The sequence below is a fragment of the Garra rufa genome, chromosome 5 (genome assembly GCF_049309525.1).
Source record: "Garra rufa chromosome 5, GarRuf1.0, whole genome shotgun sequence".
Lineage (NCBI taxonomy): Eukaryota > Metazoa > Chordata > Actinopteri > Cypriniformes > Cyprinidae > Garra > Garra rufa.
This window is the reverse complement of record NC_133365.1, coordinates 737,402-754,872: the sequence shown is the minus strand read 5'-3', so window position 1 is coordinate 754,872 and position 17,471 is coordinate 737,402. Positions and strand designations below refer to the sequence as shown.

General features: G+C 40.8%; 1 protein-coding gene across 1 annotated transcript in view; it reads left to right on the top strand.

Annotated features, from left to right (window-relative positions):
* tmem132e (transmembrane protein 132E) overlaps positions 1–17,471 on the top strand; it is a 476,081-nt gene that overhangs the window by 403,713 nt on the left and 54,897 nt on the right. The window contains exon 4 of the mRNA XM_073839570.1: positions 15,861–16,053. Within this exon, the coding sequence (XP_073695671.1) occupies positions 15,861–16,053 (193 nt within the window). The remainder of the gene's footprint in view (positions 1–15,860; positions 16,054–17,471) is intronic.

The following is a 17,471-nucleotide window of genomic DNA, read 5'->3' as shown; positions in this document are numbered from 1 at the left end:
AGCAACAAAAAGAGAACGTTCAACCCACTCAAACATCTGCTAGTTAATCCGAATAACATTCAACTAAAACAGAATGCCGTCTGTTCAGTAAAGACCTTTGTTTAAGGATGTTACTGTCTAATTGGAGAGGCTTACATTCAATGAAACGTTTGTACTCATATTAATTAACACTTCCTGTGTGTTCTTTCAAGCTAAATTGATTGCAGGGCTTTATGACAGAAGCAGCACCTTAAAGTCTGTATTCAAAAACCTATTGTAACCATAAAATAAAATAATAAAGTCATCCTGAACAAACTAACAAAAAGGTAAAAGAATAAAAATGTATCCATTACATTACAATCATATTTGCTGCATAGAGGCTTCTAAAATACAGATTTTCTATTATATATATTTCTGTGGATACACAAACTATTTCTAGAAATCTGCAGAACTTTCGTCTAGAGGCTTTTTATTTTCCGTTTCATCTTCAGGAATATTGAGTAATTCATCTAGCCAGCAGCGTCAAGTGTTATTTGCTCTTTGTCAGGTAGGTCAAGACGTTGTGATTGAGAGTCGACACAGAGATTACCAGCAAGGTCATTTGAATTAAACATCATGCTGTTTTGTTCATTTTTCTAAGCCTCTTAGCCGCTATACCCTTTTTTTCCTTCTGTATCAAGTGGACCCTGGCATATAATTTTTCTTATTGTGTCAGACATGTGCAAAGCCCATGTCACTCACCTGCAACCCTACAATTCGGCTAGATGCATGCTACCAGGAAAACTGTACTTTTACAGGAATACCTCCCGCCTTTCCTGGCATCCAGTGTGTTCTGACAGCTGCCACAGTATGCATGTTTCATAAGTTTGGAGCTTAAGGCTATTTTTTTTTTTTTTTTTTTTTTTTTTTTTTTGTGTGTGTGTGTGTGTGTGTGTGTGTGTGTGTGTGTGTGTGTGTGTGTGTGTGTGTGTGTGTGTACCTGGTATTCATCACGTTGTGGGGACCAAATGTCCCCACAAGGATAGGAATACCAGTAGATTTTGACCTTGTGGGGACATTTCTCAGGTCCCCATGAGGAAACAGGCTTATAAATCATGCACAATGAGTTTTTTTTATGAAGTAAAAGTGTGCACAATCTCCTGTGAGGGCTAGGTTTAGGTATAGGGTAGGTGTAGGACCATAGAAAGTACGGTTTGTACAGTATGAAAACCATTACGCCTATGGAATGTCCCCATAAAACATGTAAACCCAACGTGTGTGTGTGTGTGTGTGTGTGTGTGTGTGTGTGTGTGTGTGTGTGTGTGTGTGTGTGTGTGTGTGTGTGTGTGTGTGTGTGTGTGTGTGTAAATTATGACTATTCAGCCCACTTTTTCAGCAAAAGATAATATAATACTATAGTAACACCACAGTAGAGGAAAAAATTTTCTAGGCTTTTTGTAAATGTATTAATGTATCAGTTTATATTGATCATTCTGAGTCAGACCAAAATCTCATATGGTAAATATAAAATTTCTGTTGCTTGATTTAGTGTAAAAAGCAATATGACGCAGCATACTAAAGCTGTTTCAAGCCATTTTCATTTAAGTACATTGACACCATAGAAAATCCATTCTAATGGTTTAAGAGTGATACAGTTGCAATCGAAATTATTCAACCCTCCAGAGACTGCAGTAGTTTACAAATACAAACTCTTCTGAAGATCCAGGACTTAAAAAAATTGCATCTATAACCAATTACTGGCATATTAAAAGTGATAACGTCAACATACAATGTAATATTTTTGAGTTCTAGGATTTTTTAATAACACAGCTATGTCATAATTATTCAACCCCTGTTTAACATTGCTGTTTTTTGTCACTTATTTGTATGGTGAGGAACAAAATTGTCCTAAAACATAATTAAGCCTTCAGAAACTCTATTAGGAAACAGAATTAGCTTGTGCTGTTACACATACATACAGTTAGCCCATGCATATGCTAAGGTTTTAATGGCTAATATGACAAAGTCAAAAGAGCTCTCACAAAAGCTATAGAGATGCTACAGAGAAAAAATAATTCATTACTTTAGAAAATAAGGCTATATGAAGATTTCCAAGGCATTAAAGGTTCCTAAAGACACAGCTGGCAGCCTTATTTGTTAGTTTAAAATGTGTTGTACAAGAAAACCTTTGAAGGTGTTGAACAAAAAAGCACAATATCATAAAATGTTTGATCAGAACAACTGAGGAAAAACCTGCAATGTACAACCAAAGACTTGTAAGATGACCAGACGAAAGGAGGAAAAACATTTCAATGCAGTGTATAAGAAGAACACTAGACAATTGTGGCCTTCGTGTTGAGACATCTTGCCGAATACCACTCTTGACCAAGAAGAACAAAAAGGCTGACGTGAACATGTTAAAAATTTATTTGGATAGACGTGGAGATCTGCAAGAATGTTTTATAGAGTGATCTGACCAAACTGGAACTTTTTGGACCTATGGATCAGTGGTATGTCTGGTGCAAAAAAGGCAGCACTTATGAGCAGAAGAACACCATCTTCATCGTCAAATTTTGAGGTGGACCAGTCCTGTTAGAGGGGTGTTTTATTGTAGCAGTAAGTGGAAATCATGACCGTATGAAGGACATCATGGATTCTTTGAAGTATCAGGCCATTTTGGCAAGAATTTTGATGGCTTTAGTGCAAAGACTGAAGTTGATGATCAATGGACTTTTCTGCAGGACAGTCATCCCAAAGTATACATCCAAAATTTACTTATGCTTGGTTCAGGGATCAGTTATGGAATGTACTTGAGTGGCCTGTTCAGTCTCCAGGTTTAATTTTCATTGAAAACATTTGGTTGAATTTGAAGAAAGCAGTGACAAAGTGAAAACTAAAGATTATCAGTGATCTCAAAGCTTTTTCAGGTGAGGAATGGGCCAAGATTGCAGTAGACAGGTGACAGAAGCTTCAAAGCACTTACAGGCAGCGTTTATTGGCAGTTTTAAAGAATAAAAGATTCTGCACAAAATTTGACTTTTAGGGGTTGAATAATTTTGAACATGAACATTTAGAGCCAATTAGATTTTTTTTATTATTATTCATCAGCTTCCGTTTTCAGAATGACTCAAATGTGTATTTATACATTTCTCTAATAGTGTACTGATGCCTTTGTTGAGTTGCTTTTACAAAATTGTGTTCTCTGCAGCAAAATGTCTTCAGGTCAAGGGGGTTGAATAATTTCGATTGCAACTGTATATGGTTTGTTACATAAATAAATTACATATGAACTCAGTACAAAAACAATCTTGTGATCAACAGATTGCACACTACTGTCTGATTTATTTGAATGTTTTTGAAAGAAATCTGTTATGCTCACCAAGGCTGCCGTTCAAAAGTATCAGTGAGATTTTTTTTTTTTTTTTTGAATAAAAAATTTGTTATGCTCATCAAGGGTGCATTTCATTTATTCGAAAATACAGAAGAAAAAAACAGTAATATTGTGAAATATTGCAATTTAAACAGTCTTCTAATTTAATATACTTTAAAATATAATTTATTCTTTTGATGCAAAGCTGAATTTTCATCAGTTATTACTACAGTCTTCACTGTCACATGATTCTTCAGAAATCATTTAAATGTGCTAATTTATGAACAATTTTGGAAGCAATTGTGCTGCTTAATATTTTTTTGGAAACTGTGATACTTTTTTCAGCATTCCTTGATGAGTAGAAAGTTTAAAAGAACAGCATTTATTTGAAATTAAAATCTTTTTAAACAACATACAATACTGTTCAAAAGTTTGGTGTCAGTAAAAATGTTTCTTCCTTTTTCTGAAAGAAATGAATACTTTTATTCAGTAAGGATGTGTTAAATTGATAAAAAAAGTTCTAGTAAATACTTCAGTTGTTAGAAAAGATTTGTATTCTTTGTATCACCAAAGAAATCTGAAAAAAAAAATGTATCACAGGTTCCAAACTAAATATTAAGCAGTGCAACTGTTTCCAACCATTGATAATACATCAGCATATTAGAATGATTTCTAAAGGGTGAAATGTGACACTAAAGACTAAGTAATAACTGCTGAAAAGTCAGTTCCCCTTCAGTCAAATCACTTCGACGTTACATTGGGATCTTGCTTGAGAGACCAATCATCTCTGAGCCTTATTCAAAAGGCCAATGAAAATTGGCGAGTGGACGTGCGTGCCGGCCACGCCCCCGTACATACGGGTATATAAGATGGCGGCGCGCACCACTCATTCAGACTTTTTGCTTCAGAGCCAATGGTTCGAGCCTCTGTCTTTTTGACTGCTACTACAAAGAAGAAGAGTTCTTCAGAGTTCATGCTCCCTCCTGCTGGTGCGCTGCCAAAACTAAAAGAGTGTTTCACAGAAAGAGCATTGTTTGGCAGCCGCCAGCGTGATCCTGCGGGCGGCCGTTTTCTCGGCCACATAAAGCCTTTGCATTCCAGCGAGCAGCCCCGGCGAGTGCACGGTTGCCCCCGCGGCGCCTCCCTGGGCAACCAGGATCACAAAGAGCAATTTCTAGCAGCCGTTTGAGACGTTTTCAGAATGTCTTTTCGGCCGTGCGTTTCTGGGTGTGGTGGTTTCCTCTCCTCAGCAGACGGACATGAGCGCTGCCTCGCGTGTTTAGGCGCGGGGCAGGTCTCCAGGCACGTTGTAGTTTACACTGATGCCTCCACCACGGGTTGGGGTGCTGTATGCAACGGGCATGCAGTTTCGGGCTCTTGGACAGGACCTCGACTGCAGTGGCATATCAATTGCCTCGAGTTGTTGGCTGTGCTTCTGGCCCTTCGTCGCTTCCGACCGATGTTGCGCCATAGAAACACGTGCTTGTTCGCACCGACAGCACGGCGACGGTGGCGTATATCAATCGCCAGGGCAGTCTCCGCTCTCCTCGCTTGTCACAACTCGCCCGCCGTCTGCTCCTTTGGAGTCAAACATGGCTGAAATCGCTACGTGCCATTCACATTCCAGGAGAACTCAACCGTGCAGCGGATCAGCTCTCACGGCAGTCCACCCACCCTGGAGAATGGCGACTCCACCCCGAGACAGTCCAGCTGATTTGGAGTCATTTCGGCCATGCTCAGATAGATCTGTTCGCCTCCCCCGAAACCTCCCACTGCCAGCTCTTTTACTCTCTGACCCAGGCTTCCCTCGGCAGAGACGCACTGGCACACAGCTGGCCTCCGGGGCTCAAGTACGCTTTTCACCCAGTGAGCCTCCTTGCACAGACCCTGTGCAAGATCCGGGAGGATGAGGAGAAGGTCCTGTTGGTTGCGCCACATTGGCCCACCCGGACCTGGTTTCCGGAACTCATTTCCCTCGCGGCAGCCCCTCCCTGGAAAATCCCCTTGAGGAAAGGCCTTCTTTCTCAGGGGATGGGCACTATTTGGCACCCACGTCCCGACCTGTGGAACCTGCATGTCTGGCTCCTGGACGGGACGCGTCAGACCTCGCCGGCCTCTCCCAGGCCGTGGTAAATACCATCACTCAGTCCCGAGCCCCCTCTACGAGGCAGGCTTACGCCCTGAGGTGGGGTCTGTTCGGTGACTGGTGTTCCTCTCGAGGAGAGGACCCGCAGAGATGCACGATCGCAGTAGTGCTTTCCTTCCTGCAAGAGAAGTTGGAGCGCAGGCTGTTCCCTTCGACTCTCAAAGTGTACGTTGCTGCCATTGCAGCGTACCACGATGCAGTAGATGGATCATCCCTGGGTAAGCACCAACTCATCGTGTTGCTTCATCCTATGCGTTGGCTCATGGCGCCTCACTAGCAGATATCCGTAGAGCTGCGGGCTGGGCGACACCTAATACCTTCGCTAGGTTCTACAACCTCCACGTAGAAGCCGTATCCTCCCGTGTCTTAACTTAAGACTTCAGGTAAACGGGAGGATGGCTGGTGTCGGCTTGCTGCGCCATTTCCCAGAATGTTCCCTCCGGTGAACCCTGGGTCCTCCGTGCCCCGCAGTCAGGCCCAGATGCGGAGTAGTCCTTGACTGTGATCCTGCCTGGGTCTCCTTCGCCCCGCAGGTTGTGGCTATACTTTTCAATATTTCCAGCGGAGGAGACCGCTGTTTCCCTCGTGTATCCCTAAGAAGCTTTATGGATATATTGATTAATTTTCATTTCCACATGTGAAAATTCCATGTGCTCCGCCCCCCCAACCCATGCTTCAGTACAACTGGCATCCCTGTAAGACCCCCCTTATTGGGCCTCAGGGCGTTGGGAAGGTTACGGTACAATTTCCATCTGCTGACACCACCGCCTGCCAGCACGTGGGGTTGTGCGTAACGCGGTGTCAGGCCCGTGGCCCTTTCCATGGGTCTAAGTTCCCAATGTAACGTCGAAGTGATTCGACTGAAGGGGAACGTCTAGGTTACGTAGGTAACCCTCGTTCCCTGAAGGAGGGAACGGAGACGTTACATTCCCCTGCCACGGCCTGACGTCGCGCTGACGCCGGGCTCTCCCGGCTCTTCAGCAAAAGCCTGAATGAGTGGTGCGCGCCGCCATCTTATATACCCGTATGTACGGGGGCGTGGCCGGCACGCACGTCCACTCGCCAATTTTCATTGGCCTTTTGAATAAGGCTCAGAGATGATGTAATGTAACGTCTCCGTTCCCTCCATCAGGGAACGAGGGTTACCTACGTAACCTAGACGTTTTGCATCACGTAAATACTTATATTATATAAATACTAAATACTATGTAAGTATATTAAAATAAAAAAAAAACATTATTTTAAATTGTAATTGTCACGCGGGTGTGCAGGACGAGACGAGACGATAGACGAGATTTACAATCAACAATAAATTTAATAGAAATCTCCAAGATGAACAAGGCAGGAACAGGCAGGAATACAGAGGGCTTTCACACACATCCAGGAAACGTTAAAGACCGACAAAAGACTAAACTCAAAGACAGACTTATAAAGGGTAACTCATTATCAAACACAGGTGACACAGATGACTAATGATTACAAGGACAGGTGAAACAGATAATGGCTAAACACAGGGCTAAACCAAATGAACACAGAATGGCAGGGGAAGACAATGGGTGAAACCAATGACAGACAGGGTTGTGACATCACGCCCCCCTCCGGAAAGGCGCGTCCTCGCGCCGTGGAAGAAACGAGAGGGGCGGAAAAACAGAGTACATAAGGGAGGAGGCTTGGGCGGAGGACGGTACCCCTGGAGGGGGACAACAAACAAAGTCATGAGAGTCCAGGGGGGCGACGAAGGTGGGAGGAGCCAGGGAGGAAACAGGAGGGACCTGAAGCAGGAAGAACTGACCCAGACCACAGCCATGATGACGGCCCACGGTGGAGCCGACGGAGGGAGGAGCCATGGTGGAGGAAGGCGTGCCGACTCCATGGGGCCGACCGACAGAGGCGGAGCAGATGGCGGAGGAGCCCGAGGCGGAGACGGAGAGCCGATGATCCGGGGTGACGCCGAGGATCCGGAGGGCCAAGGTGGAACAGGCTCTGGCGCCCGAGGCGGAGGCGGAGTCCCGGAGATCCGCGGCGGAGCCGGAGCGACAGAGGATGGAGGCTGTGCCCGCAGGAAGGAGGAGTCCCAAGGAGCCGGTGGGACGGCGCGACGAGGCACAGCCGGAGGAGCAGAGTCCTGAGGAGCCGATGGGGTGACGACTGACCAGGGCGGAGCCGGAAAGACGATGGAGCCCGGTGGAGCTGGTGGATCGACGGGCGACGGTGGAGAGGAGGGCGTCGAGAGCCGTGGTGGAACCGCGGGGTCGAAGGGCCGAGGCGGAGTCCAGGACTCGGAGGCTGGAGGCGGAGCTGAGGAATCCTCCAGCCGAGACGCCGATGGAAGCTGGCAGTCCCGCGGCGAGCCCACTGCACAGGTGGATGACTGAGGGTGAGCAGGGGGACTGACAGGTGATAGCGGAGATTCAGGAAGGCTGGGCGAAATCAGCGATGACTCTGGACGACTGGACGGAACCAGCGGAGATTCAGGACGGCTGGACGGGACCAGCGGAGACTCAGGATGGCTGGACGGGACCAGCGGAGACTCAGGCATAGGCAGAAGAGGGCGGGTGGGTGGGAAGTTCAGGCAGGTCAGTGGTTCTGTGGAAAAGTCTATTAAGTCCCCAGAGTGTTGCTCATTCTCACCCCCAGTGGTGGTGCAGTGGGCAGGGCTCTCTGTAGCCCTCTCTTGCTCCACGTCACACTCCACCGTCGCGGATGTAGCAGTCGGCTCTCGCACCTGGTCCGATGGGTCCGGCTCTGGCTCTGTCGCTCTCGGCTCGGGCTCTCCATCGTCGGTGGGCTCGGGCTGCAACTCCGCTTGTCGGGGTGATGTTGGGCTGGGTTCTGGGTCTGGAGTGGGGCTGGTGTCATCCTTCGCGGTCAACGAAGCTCTGCTGGACACCAGCACCCACTCGATGTAGTCGGCGAGGCTCTCTCGAGGACCCTGCCCGGACAGCTGCCTCTGGATGTTATCATTAAGTCCCACGCGGTAGAACGTGCATAGGCAACTGTCCGGGTAGTGCGTAAACGGGGCGAGGAATATAAAGTCTCTGGTGTGGTCCTCGAGAGAGCGGTTCCCCTGCTTCAGGAGGAGGATGAGGACGGCGGGATCATTCATGACGGGGGAAAAAAAAATAAACTAAACACTGATACAAAAAAAACGGAAAATAAACGCAGGGGAAGACGCCGTGAATTTTTTTTTGGGTCGGTCTTTCTGTCACGCGGGTGTGCAGGACGAGACGAGACGATAGACGAGATTTACAATCAACAATAAATTTAATAGAAATCTCCAAGATGAACAAGGCAGGAACAGGCAGGAATACAGAGGGCTTTCACACACATCCAGGAAACGTTAAAGACCGACAAAAGACTAAACTCAAAGACAGACTTATAAAGGGTAACTCATTATCAAACACAGGTGACACAGATGACTAATGATTACAAGGACAGGTGAAACAGATAATGGCTAAACACAGGGCTAAACCAAATGAACACAGAATGGCAGGGGAAGACAATGGGTGAAACCAATGACAGACAGGGTTGTGACAGTAATAATATATCACAAATCATCAAATCATTTTTTCTGTATTCTTGATCAAATAAATACAGCCTTTTTTTAAAAAAGACTTTAAAAAACATAAAAAAATCTTACTGATCCCAAACTTTGAAAAAAAAAAACTGTGTATTTGATAAAAAAAAAACAATAAAAACAGAAAAGTTGAAATATTATTACAATTTAAAATAACTGTTTTCTATATGAATATATTTTAAAAAGTCATTTATTCATGTGATGAACTGAATAATCCTGCAGAAATTATTTTAATATGCTGATTTGCTGCTCAAGATACATTTATTTTTGCAACATTGTAACATTTTGATCAGTTTACTGCGTTCTTGCTAAACAAAAGTATTAATTTCCTAAGAAAAAAGAAGGCATTTGGATGTACACCTTTAGTACATGTTTATACATCCTTTATATTTTACATCTTTGCATAGTTACTTTTAATATTATACAGATATTTCACGCTTTAGGTGCTGTCAATAAAACAATGTAACAATAATTTCAGTGTTAATGCAAACATAAAAAAACATGTGATTACAAAAATGTTATACATGCTTTTTTATTATCATTATTTTCTTATATTGCAATGTACAAAACATAGTGCAGTCTCTCACTTCCCAACCAATTTATTGTACTGTCTGACATGCACAAGAAACTACTCCTTTTATATGGAATTTAAATGTGTATGAATTTAAAAGTTTTGCCATAAGAGCTTATCACAGTCTATTTATGTGCAGCATATTTCAACAGTTTCTGACATGTTGTCAAGCGCCATTATGACACCAGACTATAGAGAGGTGTTGCTTGTTATTTTTAATGTGAGTTTAAACAGCTTTTCACTTTTCTCCACGACTAACAAAATTTACTGCTTGTTTTGAGACTATTTCCCAGTCAAATTCATCTCTTTGTTTTGGGGAATAAATGTCTAGATGAAGCTAGGGGCTTTTTGTATCGTAGCAAAATAATGCCTGCATGAGCTTGTTGTCTGGGAAGATTAATATTTTTTAGCAAGTTGATGCCGTTTCCTCGTATAGATTTTCCGTTAGCACAGCTCGTTCTGTCCACAGACTGAAGTTCTCTTCTTAGACTTGCAAATTTCTTTGCATACGCCGCCCATATTCTTTCACCATCTATCTTTTCTAACGGCTTTAATGAGTGACTCCACTGCTAGGAGCGAACACTGCGCATGTGGTTTAGGGCTGGCCTTGGAGGCAAAGCCACTGTTATTTGTCAATATAAGACAAGCCTCATCATTCCATTAGTGTATTTTCAATTAGAGATTCAGTTGCTGGCACACTCACACCACTTTGTTCTCTCCTTATGTTTCTGCACTCCAGAATTAAGCAAGCCTAAAATGACTCCAAATGCTGGGTGTTTTGAAAGCTGGCTCCTGTTCTGGCAGTGCTTTAATGACTGATTGTTAGCAAAACTCTTCCCTGGCCTCCTCTCTTGTTGTGCTGGACAATCAATTTGCAGCAATGGCTAAATAATTAAGGCAATATTAACTTTGTTAATGCAGTGTCCACTGAATGGACATCAAGAAAGCAAACACGTTTGATACAGATTGATTCTCATTCGCCTTAAAATATTTCCGTCCAAACAAAAGGAAAAGTAATTAAACTTTTAGTGGGAAAGTCACACTTAATGGCTTTGTAGTTTTAATTGGCTGCATCAATTGCAAATTATCCAAGCAACAATTAGTGACAAAACAGTATCTTCTAACAAAGGGGCTTTGCAAACCATATAGTTGCCCACTAGACTACTAGTGTAGTATAGTGTACGCTAGAATACTAAACCAACATTTGGTTTCTAGCACAGAATGCAAACGAGGTGTGAAAATGGTCTTAAAAATGTCACTCTAGCCGCACTTGATAATATATGCATGTCGTTGTCTTACATTTTCATAAAAAGAAGTGTCTTAGGTTTTGAATCACAAAAACAACAAATATATTGTTCACAATTAAGGAAAAAAGACTTTGATTGTCTTAAAGGGATAGTTCGCCCCCCAAAAAATCATTTTTATCATCGTTTGCCCACCCTCATGTTGTTCCAAACCTGTGTGAGGTTCTCTCTTATGTTGTACATAAAAGAAGATATTTTAAAGAATACTGGTAATCAAAAAGTTGATGGTCCCTATTGACTTCCATAAAAAATTTTCCCTACTATGCAAGTCAATGGGGACCAACAACTGTTTTGTTCTTCAAAATTCTTCTTAATATCTTATTTTTGTGTTAAGCATAAGAAAGAAACTTATACAGGTTTGTAATGACATGGGACTGAGTAAATAATGCCAAAATGTTCATTTTTAGGTGAACTGTCTCTTTAAATGCAGCGGTTTTAACCAGAAAAGATTTTTCAATGCATTTAAAGTGTCTTATGCTCAGCTAGGGTGCATTCATCAAAAAAATTCATACAGTACAAAGTATTTGTGAGGATTAGTACTGGACCCAAAAATACAGACAAACACGAGTGGATAAGTTTTAGAAAGTTTATTTTCAGTTTCCTTAATGTTAAAGTTCTCAGGATGCCGGCAAGTCTTCTCCAAGCCAGGGAGTGGCGACACTGAGGTGAGCAATGAATCAGTGATAGATGAAAACGATCAGAGGCGAATCTGGAGGCTAGCAAGCTAGCTGCTTCCAAGCAGGAACTGAGTGAACTAGCGTACTGGTTTCCCCTGGATCAGTATAGCTGACAGGGTTTAGGTGGTCTGTCGAGGTTGAATTGAACCCCGGTCTAAGTCTAAAACAATAATTCCTCAATCCAAATCCTGATCCACAATGAACTGACAATCCAGCTTCCAAAGCAGCAGATAAAGAGAGTCAAACTTATGATGAGACAATCTGGCAGAGAGGTAAGAGTGAGACTGTCTTATATAGTTAGTGAGACAGGTGAAACCAATGAGGATAATTAAAGAGGAATTCCGAGACCAGTAACAGGAAGCTGGATGCTAGCTGACAAAATAAGAGTTTAACAGGAAGTGGTGACAAAATCATGACTATTATGAATATTATAAATTATTTTACTGTCATTTTTGATCAATTTAAAGGGCACCTATTATGCCCTATTTTCCAATATGTGATATAAGTCTCAGGTGTCCCCAGAATGTGTCTATGAAGTTTCAGGCCAAAATACCCCACAGATCATTTATTGTATCATTTTGAAAATGCCTATTTTGAGTGGAAGCAGAAACACGCTGTTTTTGTGCATGGCTCTTTAAATGCAGTTCCAGAATAGAGCTGTGCTGTTACGACTCGTAACTCAAATACTCAGCTAAAAAACATCTGTTTGGTTTTGATTATCATGTATATTGCGCTGAAATCATGCGTTTTAAAGCCATATCAGTTTAAACATCTGATATACAGTTTTCTGAGCACACAGTACTAAACTTAGTTATCTTTCATGTATTATTGCGCTTAAACTGTCAAATGCACACAAGTTTATGGTAAAAACACGTAAGTTACAAAACCACAGTCAGTTATACAGTTGTGCTCATAAGTTTAAATATCCCTTGCAGAATATGCAAAATGTTAATTATTTTAACAGAATAAGAGGGATCATGAAAATTGCATGTTATTTTTTTATGTAGTACTGTCCTGAATAACCTAGTTCACATAACAGATCTTTATATATATACTCCAAAAGTCAAAAGAATAACTGATTTTATAAAAATCAAAAGTTTAAATGATAATACTATGTGATGCTCAAGAAAGCAATGCAATGCAATGTAAACTTTTTGAATTGGATGATCAGGGTAAATTTAACTTATATTGTCTTCTGTTAAACATGTACATATTTATATAACTTCTGAAGTGCAATACTAAGTGGAAACAAAAACATTTGTAAACAAAATAAGAACAATTTACACATCATCATTCTGTTCAAAAGTTTACACCCCCGGCTCTTAATGCATTGTGTTTCCTTCTTAAAGGTTGTATCAGCGATTTCTAGCCTAAAACATAAAGTGTCAATTTCAGCTGACCTTTCTTCACGATCCGCTCGCTGCCTGCCCCATAAATTGTCTGTGAAAAAACCGCGTCTCTCTGGTCAGCCTAGGGTCCGAGATATGCCAAAAAAACAATCGGCACTACCAACCTTTCCACACATAAACAAACAGTGTTCCAACCAATCAGCGTCAGGGGTTTGGTGTTGTGGACTTTCCTACTGGTGCAGGGATGTGAGGGAGGCGGAGCAAAAGTCCACAACACCAAACCCCTGACGCTGATTGGTTGGAACACTGTTTGTTTATGTGTGGAAAGGTTGGTAGTGCCGATTGTTTTTTTGGCAAATCTCGGACCCTAGGCTGACCAGAGAGACGCGTTTTTTTCACAGACAATTTATGGGGCAGGCAGCGAGCGGATCGTGAAGAAAGCTCAGCTGAATTTGACACTTTATGTTTCAGGCTAGAAATCGCTGATACAACCTTTAAGCATCAGTAAATGTTTTCACCTTTTGTAATAGCTATGAATGAGTTCCTGAATTGTTCTACGTGTGAAAAGATAGATCTCAAAATCATACAGTCACTTTTGGAAAGTGTTTAAATATGCAGAAGATGCTGGAAAAAACAAGTAATCTGCTGGAGTTGGAGGATTTTTCTGAAGAACAGCAGTCAGATGAACTGCTCAGGACAAACAAGGGACTCATGAACAACTATCACAAAAGATAAAAACAGTTCTGGATCATCCAGGAAATGACACACAGTATTAAAATTCTAGGGTATGTAAACTTTTGAACGGGGTCATTTATATAAATTCAGTTATTATTTTCTCTTGTGAAGTATATATAAATATCTGTTACGTGAAATAGTTTATTCAGGACAGCACTAAATAAAAAATAACGGACAGTTTTCGTGATCCCTCTTATTTTGTTAAAATTAATAACATTTCGCATATTCTACGAGGGGTAGGTAAATTTATGAGCACAACTGTATCTCTGTAAACAGCTGGGAAAGAAACTACATGTTTATATTAGATCTGTGTATTAAGTGACATCAGTGTAATATGCAGTACTTATACTGCTGTCTACACTGTTAATATGACCCAAACAATAACATAAAAACAGAAAATCACTCACTGATCTTGAATGAATCATTTCTGTAGCTCTAATAAGAAAACATTTCTTACTTGAATGCTGTTGCTGTTGAATGTGTGCGGCACACTCAGGGCGGAGTATCTGCTAATACGGCAGTGTCTGTCAACACTTTTGGGGGCGGGGCCTGTAAAATGTGACGTCACATTTTACAGATCGTGCAAACGGCTTGTTCCGAGACACTGCTTATGATTTATGGGGATTAAAAAAAAGAGCTGTTGAATTTTAATCATTATAGGGTGGTTGTGTACACACTGTCAACACACATTTATGTGTATTCAAACAACATGTAAAAGTGAATTTTGCATAATAGGTGTCCTTTAATGCATCCTTGCATTTTTTTTAAGGGAAACTTTACCCATTTACTTAAAATTACTTGGGGACTTGTTGGTTGAAAGTAAAGTTAGTTCTGAGAAAAGAGGTTGCATCATTTGTTTCAAGATGTCCCTTTTTTGATATTTTGTTATGCAATTCAGTGACATTCCTCTATCTCAGATGTGGCTTATAAAGTATCTAAATATGTTTTGAGGACACTTTACGACTGTAATAATAATTTAGTTTAAATTAAATGTAACATTTCAATATTTCAATTATTTTATCTAATTACATGTCATATATGAAACTATAATAAGTTAAAAGAAAGACTTATCTTATACCTTATAAGAAGAAGTTGTTGATTTTGCAGCCCTGACACATTAATTACCCCCCACAGATAACATTTTGATAACCCTGCAGCATTTTTCCACAGGCGCACCTACTCCCAGCAAGGGAATTTATTTTTTGGCCGGGCTTTCTCAGCGTGGTTGTCAGCTGCTATCAGCACATCTACCTGTAGAACAGGAGTCTCAGATAAAGGAAATAATCCTTGATGAGTGTCCATGAGATCAACAGACAGAACTCATTTAGCCTGTCACTATCCATTATGGAGGTTTCCCGCGAAGGCTCCGAAGAAACGATCTGCCGGGCACCGTTGCCATTTTTTTCCGTGTCGCCAATTTAATTCCAGTATGTTGCTGAACTGCTGTGCTCAGCTGTTTTTATGACTACGTTTGTGTTCATTTCACAAATGCACTCGAAATCAAAGATTATTGTTATGTGAATGTGCAGCATTTTGTTTTTTATTGCTTTATATTAAAGGTGATGTGAACTTTTTTCCCGTTACAGTAATAATAATAATAATGCATTTTCTGTATACAGTTTTGCTATCGTAGCTTAACATGCAGAGAAATTATAAGTAAGACATTTATAGGCTGATTCACCCAAAAAGTAAAAATACTTCTCAGTGGCGCTACAAAACATTGCTCTGTTTGTTTGAATAGCCTGACACACCAATATTGGTTTCCTCAACCAAGAGAGTTTAAGGCTTGACATCCTGTTTGGACATAAGTCCCAAATGCACACCATCTCTTGTTTGCATTTGTTTTGTTAGATTTTAATTTGTAAATCCATTTTTAGCCCTTGTAATCCAGTCCCAAACAACAGATGGGCCTTTCCCAGCTCTCTGATTGATTCATTTGCTGATTGTTTCAATATATAATACCTAAAACAAGACAGAACATCTGTTTTTGTTGATGACCAGCATATTAAACCATTTAAGCTTTAAATACATACCTGACCCTAATTAGACTCTTCTAAATTAGCTTAATGACTAAATCTGGAGTATAGCCTGCATTTTTTTTTTTTTTTTTTTTACAGCCATATTATTGATCAATTTAGTGTGCTCACTGTCACATGATCTTGTATCTCTTCAGGGACATGGCTGCTAGCATCGAAATTATGCAGCTAGACTTTGAGATGGAGAACTTCACCAGTCAATCAGTCACCAGAAGGATCAACTGGAATATTGATTACCGCGGCCAGAATCCAGCCTCGGATGCAGAGAAGGTGGTCACAGAGCTGACGGTTGTGCAGAAGGACATCCAAGCCATCATTCCACTTTCAATGGTAAGAAGTTCTTCCTTTCTGTCACCTAGGGTCTATAAAGTTTGAGAAATGAGACTGTACTTCAGTCTATTTTAAATTTAATTTAACTTGTCAAATCAGTAGATCACAACAATTACCGCCCAATTTTCCAGCAGCCTTGGCTCTGGAATTATTTTTCACATTCTGTTTTTAATGAATATTTTAAACCATGAATCACACAATTTAATTGGAACTTTTTCTAAAAATCTGACAAAAAAATTAATTGTAACAATTCTGCTGGCTGCAATTGCATTTTTATGGTAACAGCAACTTCTGGATTTAAATCATATTGAAGTTTGGGTCCTATACAGAAGTATATCATAGCTTAACAACCTTAGAGCTCAGGGTAGACTGACTTTGATAGGTTTTGATAGGTTTATACTTTATCGCCAGGCCCACATCTGTGGCCACACAGAATTGGAATGCCTGTCAATCACAAAATACCACGCACATAACCCTTGTGTGTTTGCTTATTATTTTGGCTTATTTGATGAGAAATTTGACTGCCAATGAGAGTGTAGTATTTTCATCTCCAAAATAAAGGTCAGCAGATTCCATCTAGGCCCAGTTCAATGAGTTATTGATATGAAAACTCTGAAAGAGATTTCATCCAAAACCCCTTTGCTCTGCTGAATTGTCCGACACTTACAATATTTACATTATCATTAAGCTATATATACTACAGTTGAGGTCAAAAGTTTCCATACACGTTGCAGAATCTGCAAAATGTTAATTATTTTACCAAAATAAGCGGGATCATACAAAATGCATGTTGTTTTTTATTTAGTTCTGACCGGAATAAGATATTTCACATAAAAGATGTTTGCATATAGTCCACCAGAGAAAATATAGTTTAATTTGTAAAAATGACCCCGTTCAAAAGTTGATTCTTAATAATGTGTTGTTACCTGAATGATTAACAGCTGTTTTTTTTTTTTTTTTTTTTTTTTTTTTTTTTTAGTGATAGTTGTTTGGATGAGTCTCTTGTTTGTCCTGAACAGTTAAACTGTCTGCCGTTCTTCAGAAAAATCCATCAGGTGTATTTGAACCCTTTCCAACAATGACTGTTTGATTTTGAGATCATCTCTTCACACTGAGGACAACTGAGGGACTCATAAGCAACTATTACAAAAGGTTAAAATGCTCACTGATGCTCCAGTAGAAAAAAAAAAACAGTGCATTTAGAGAAGAACAGTGCAGTTCAGGACAAACAAGGAACTCATGAACAACTACCAATGAACAAAACAACAACAACAAAAAACAGCTGTGGATCATTCAGGTAACAATACTGTATTAAGAATCAAGTGTATGTAAATTTTTGAACAGGGTCATTTTTATAAATTCAACTATTTTCAACTATTCAATTATTTTCGCTTGTGGACTGTAATTGTCTTTTATGT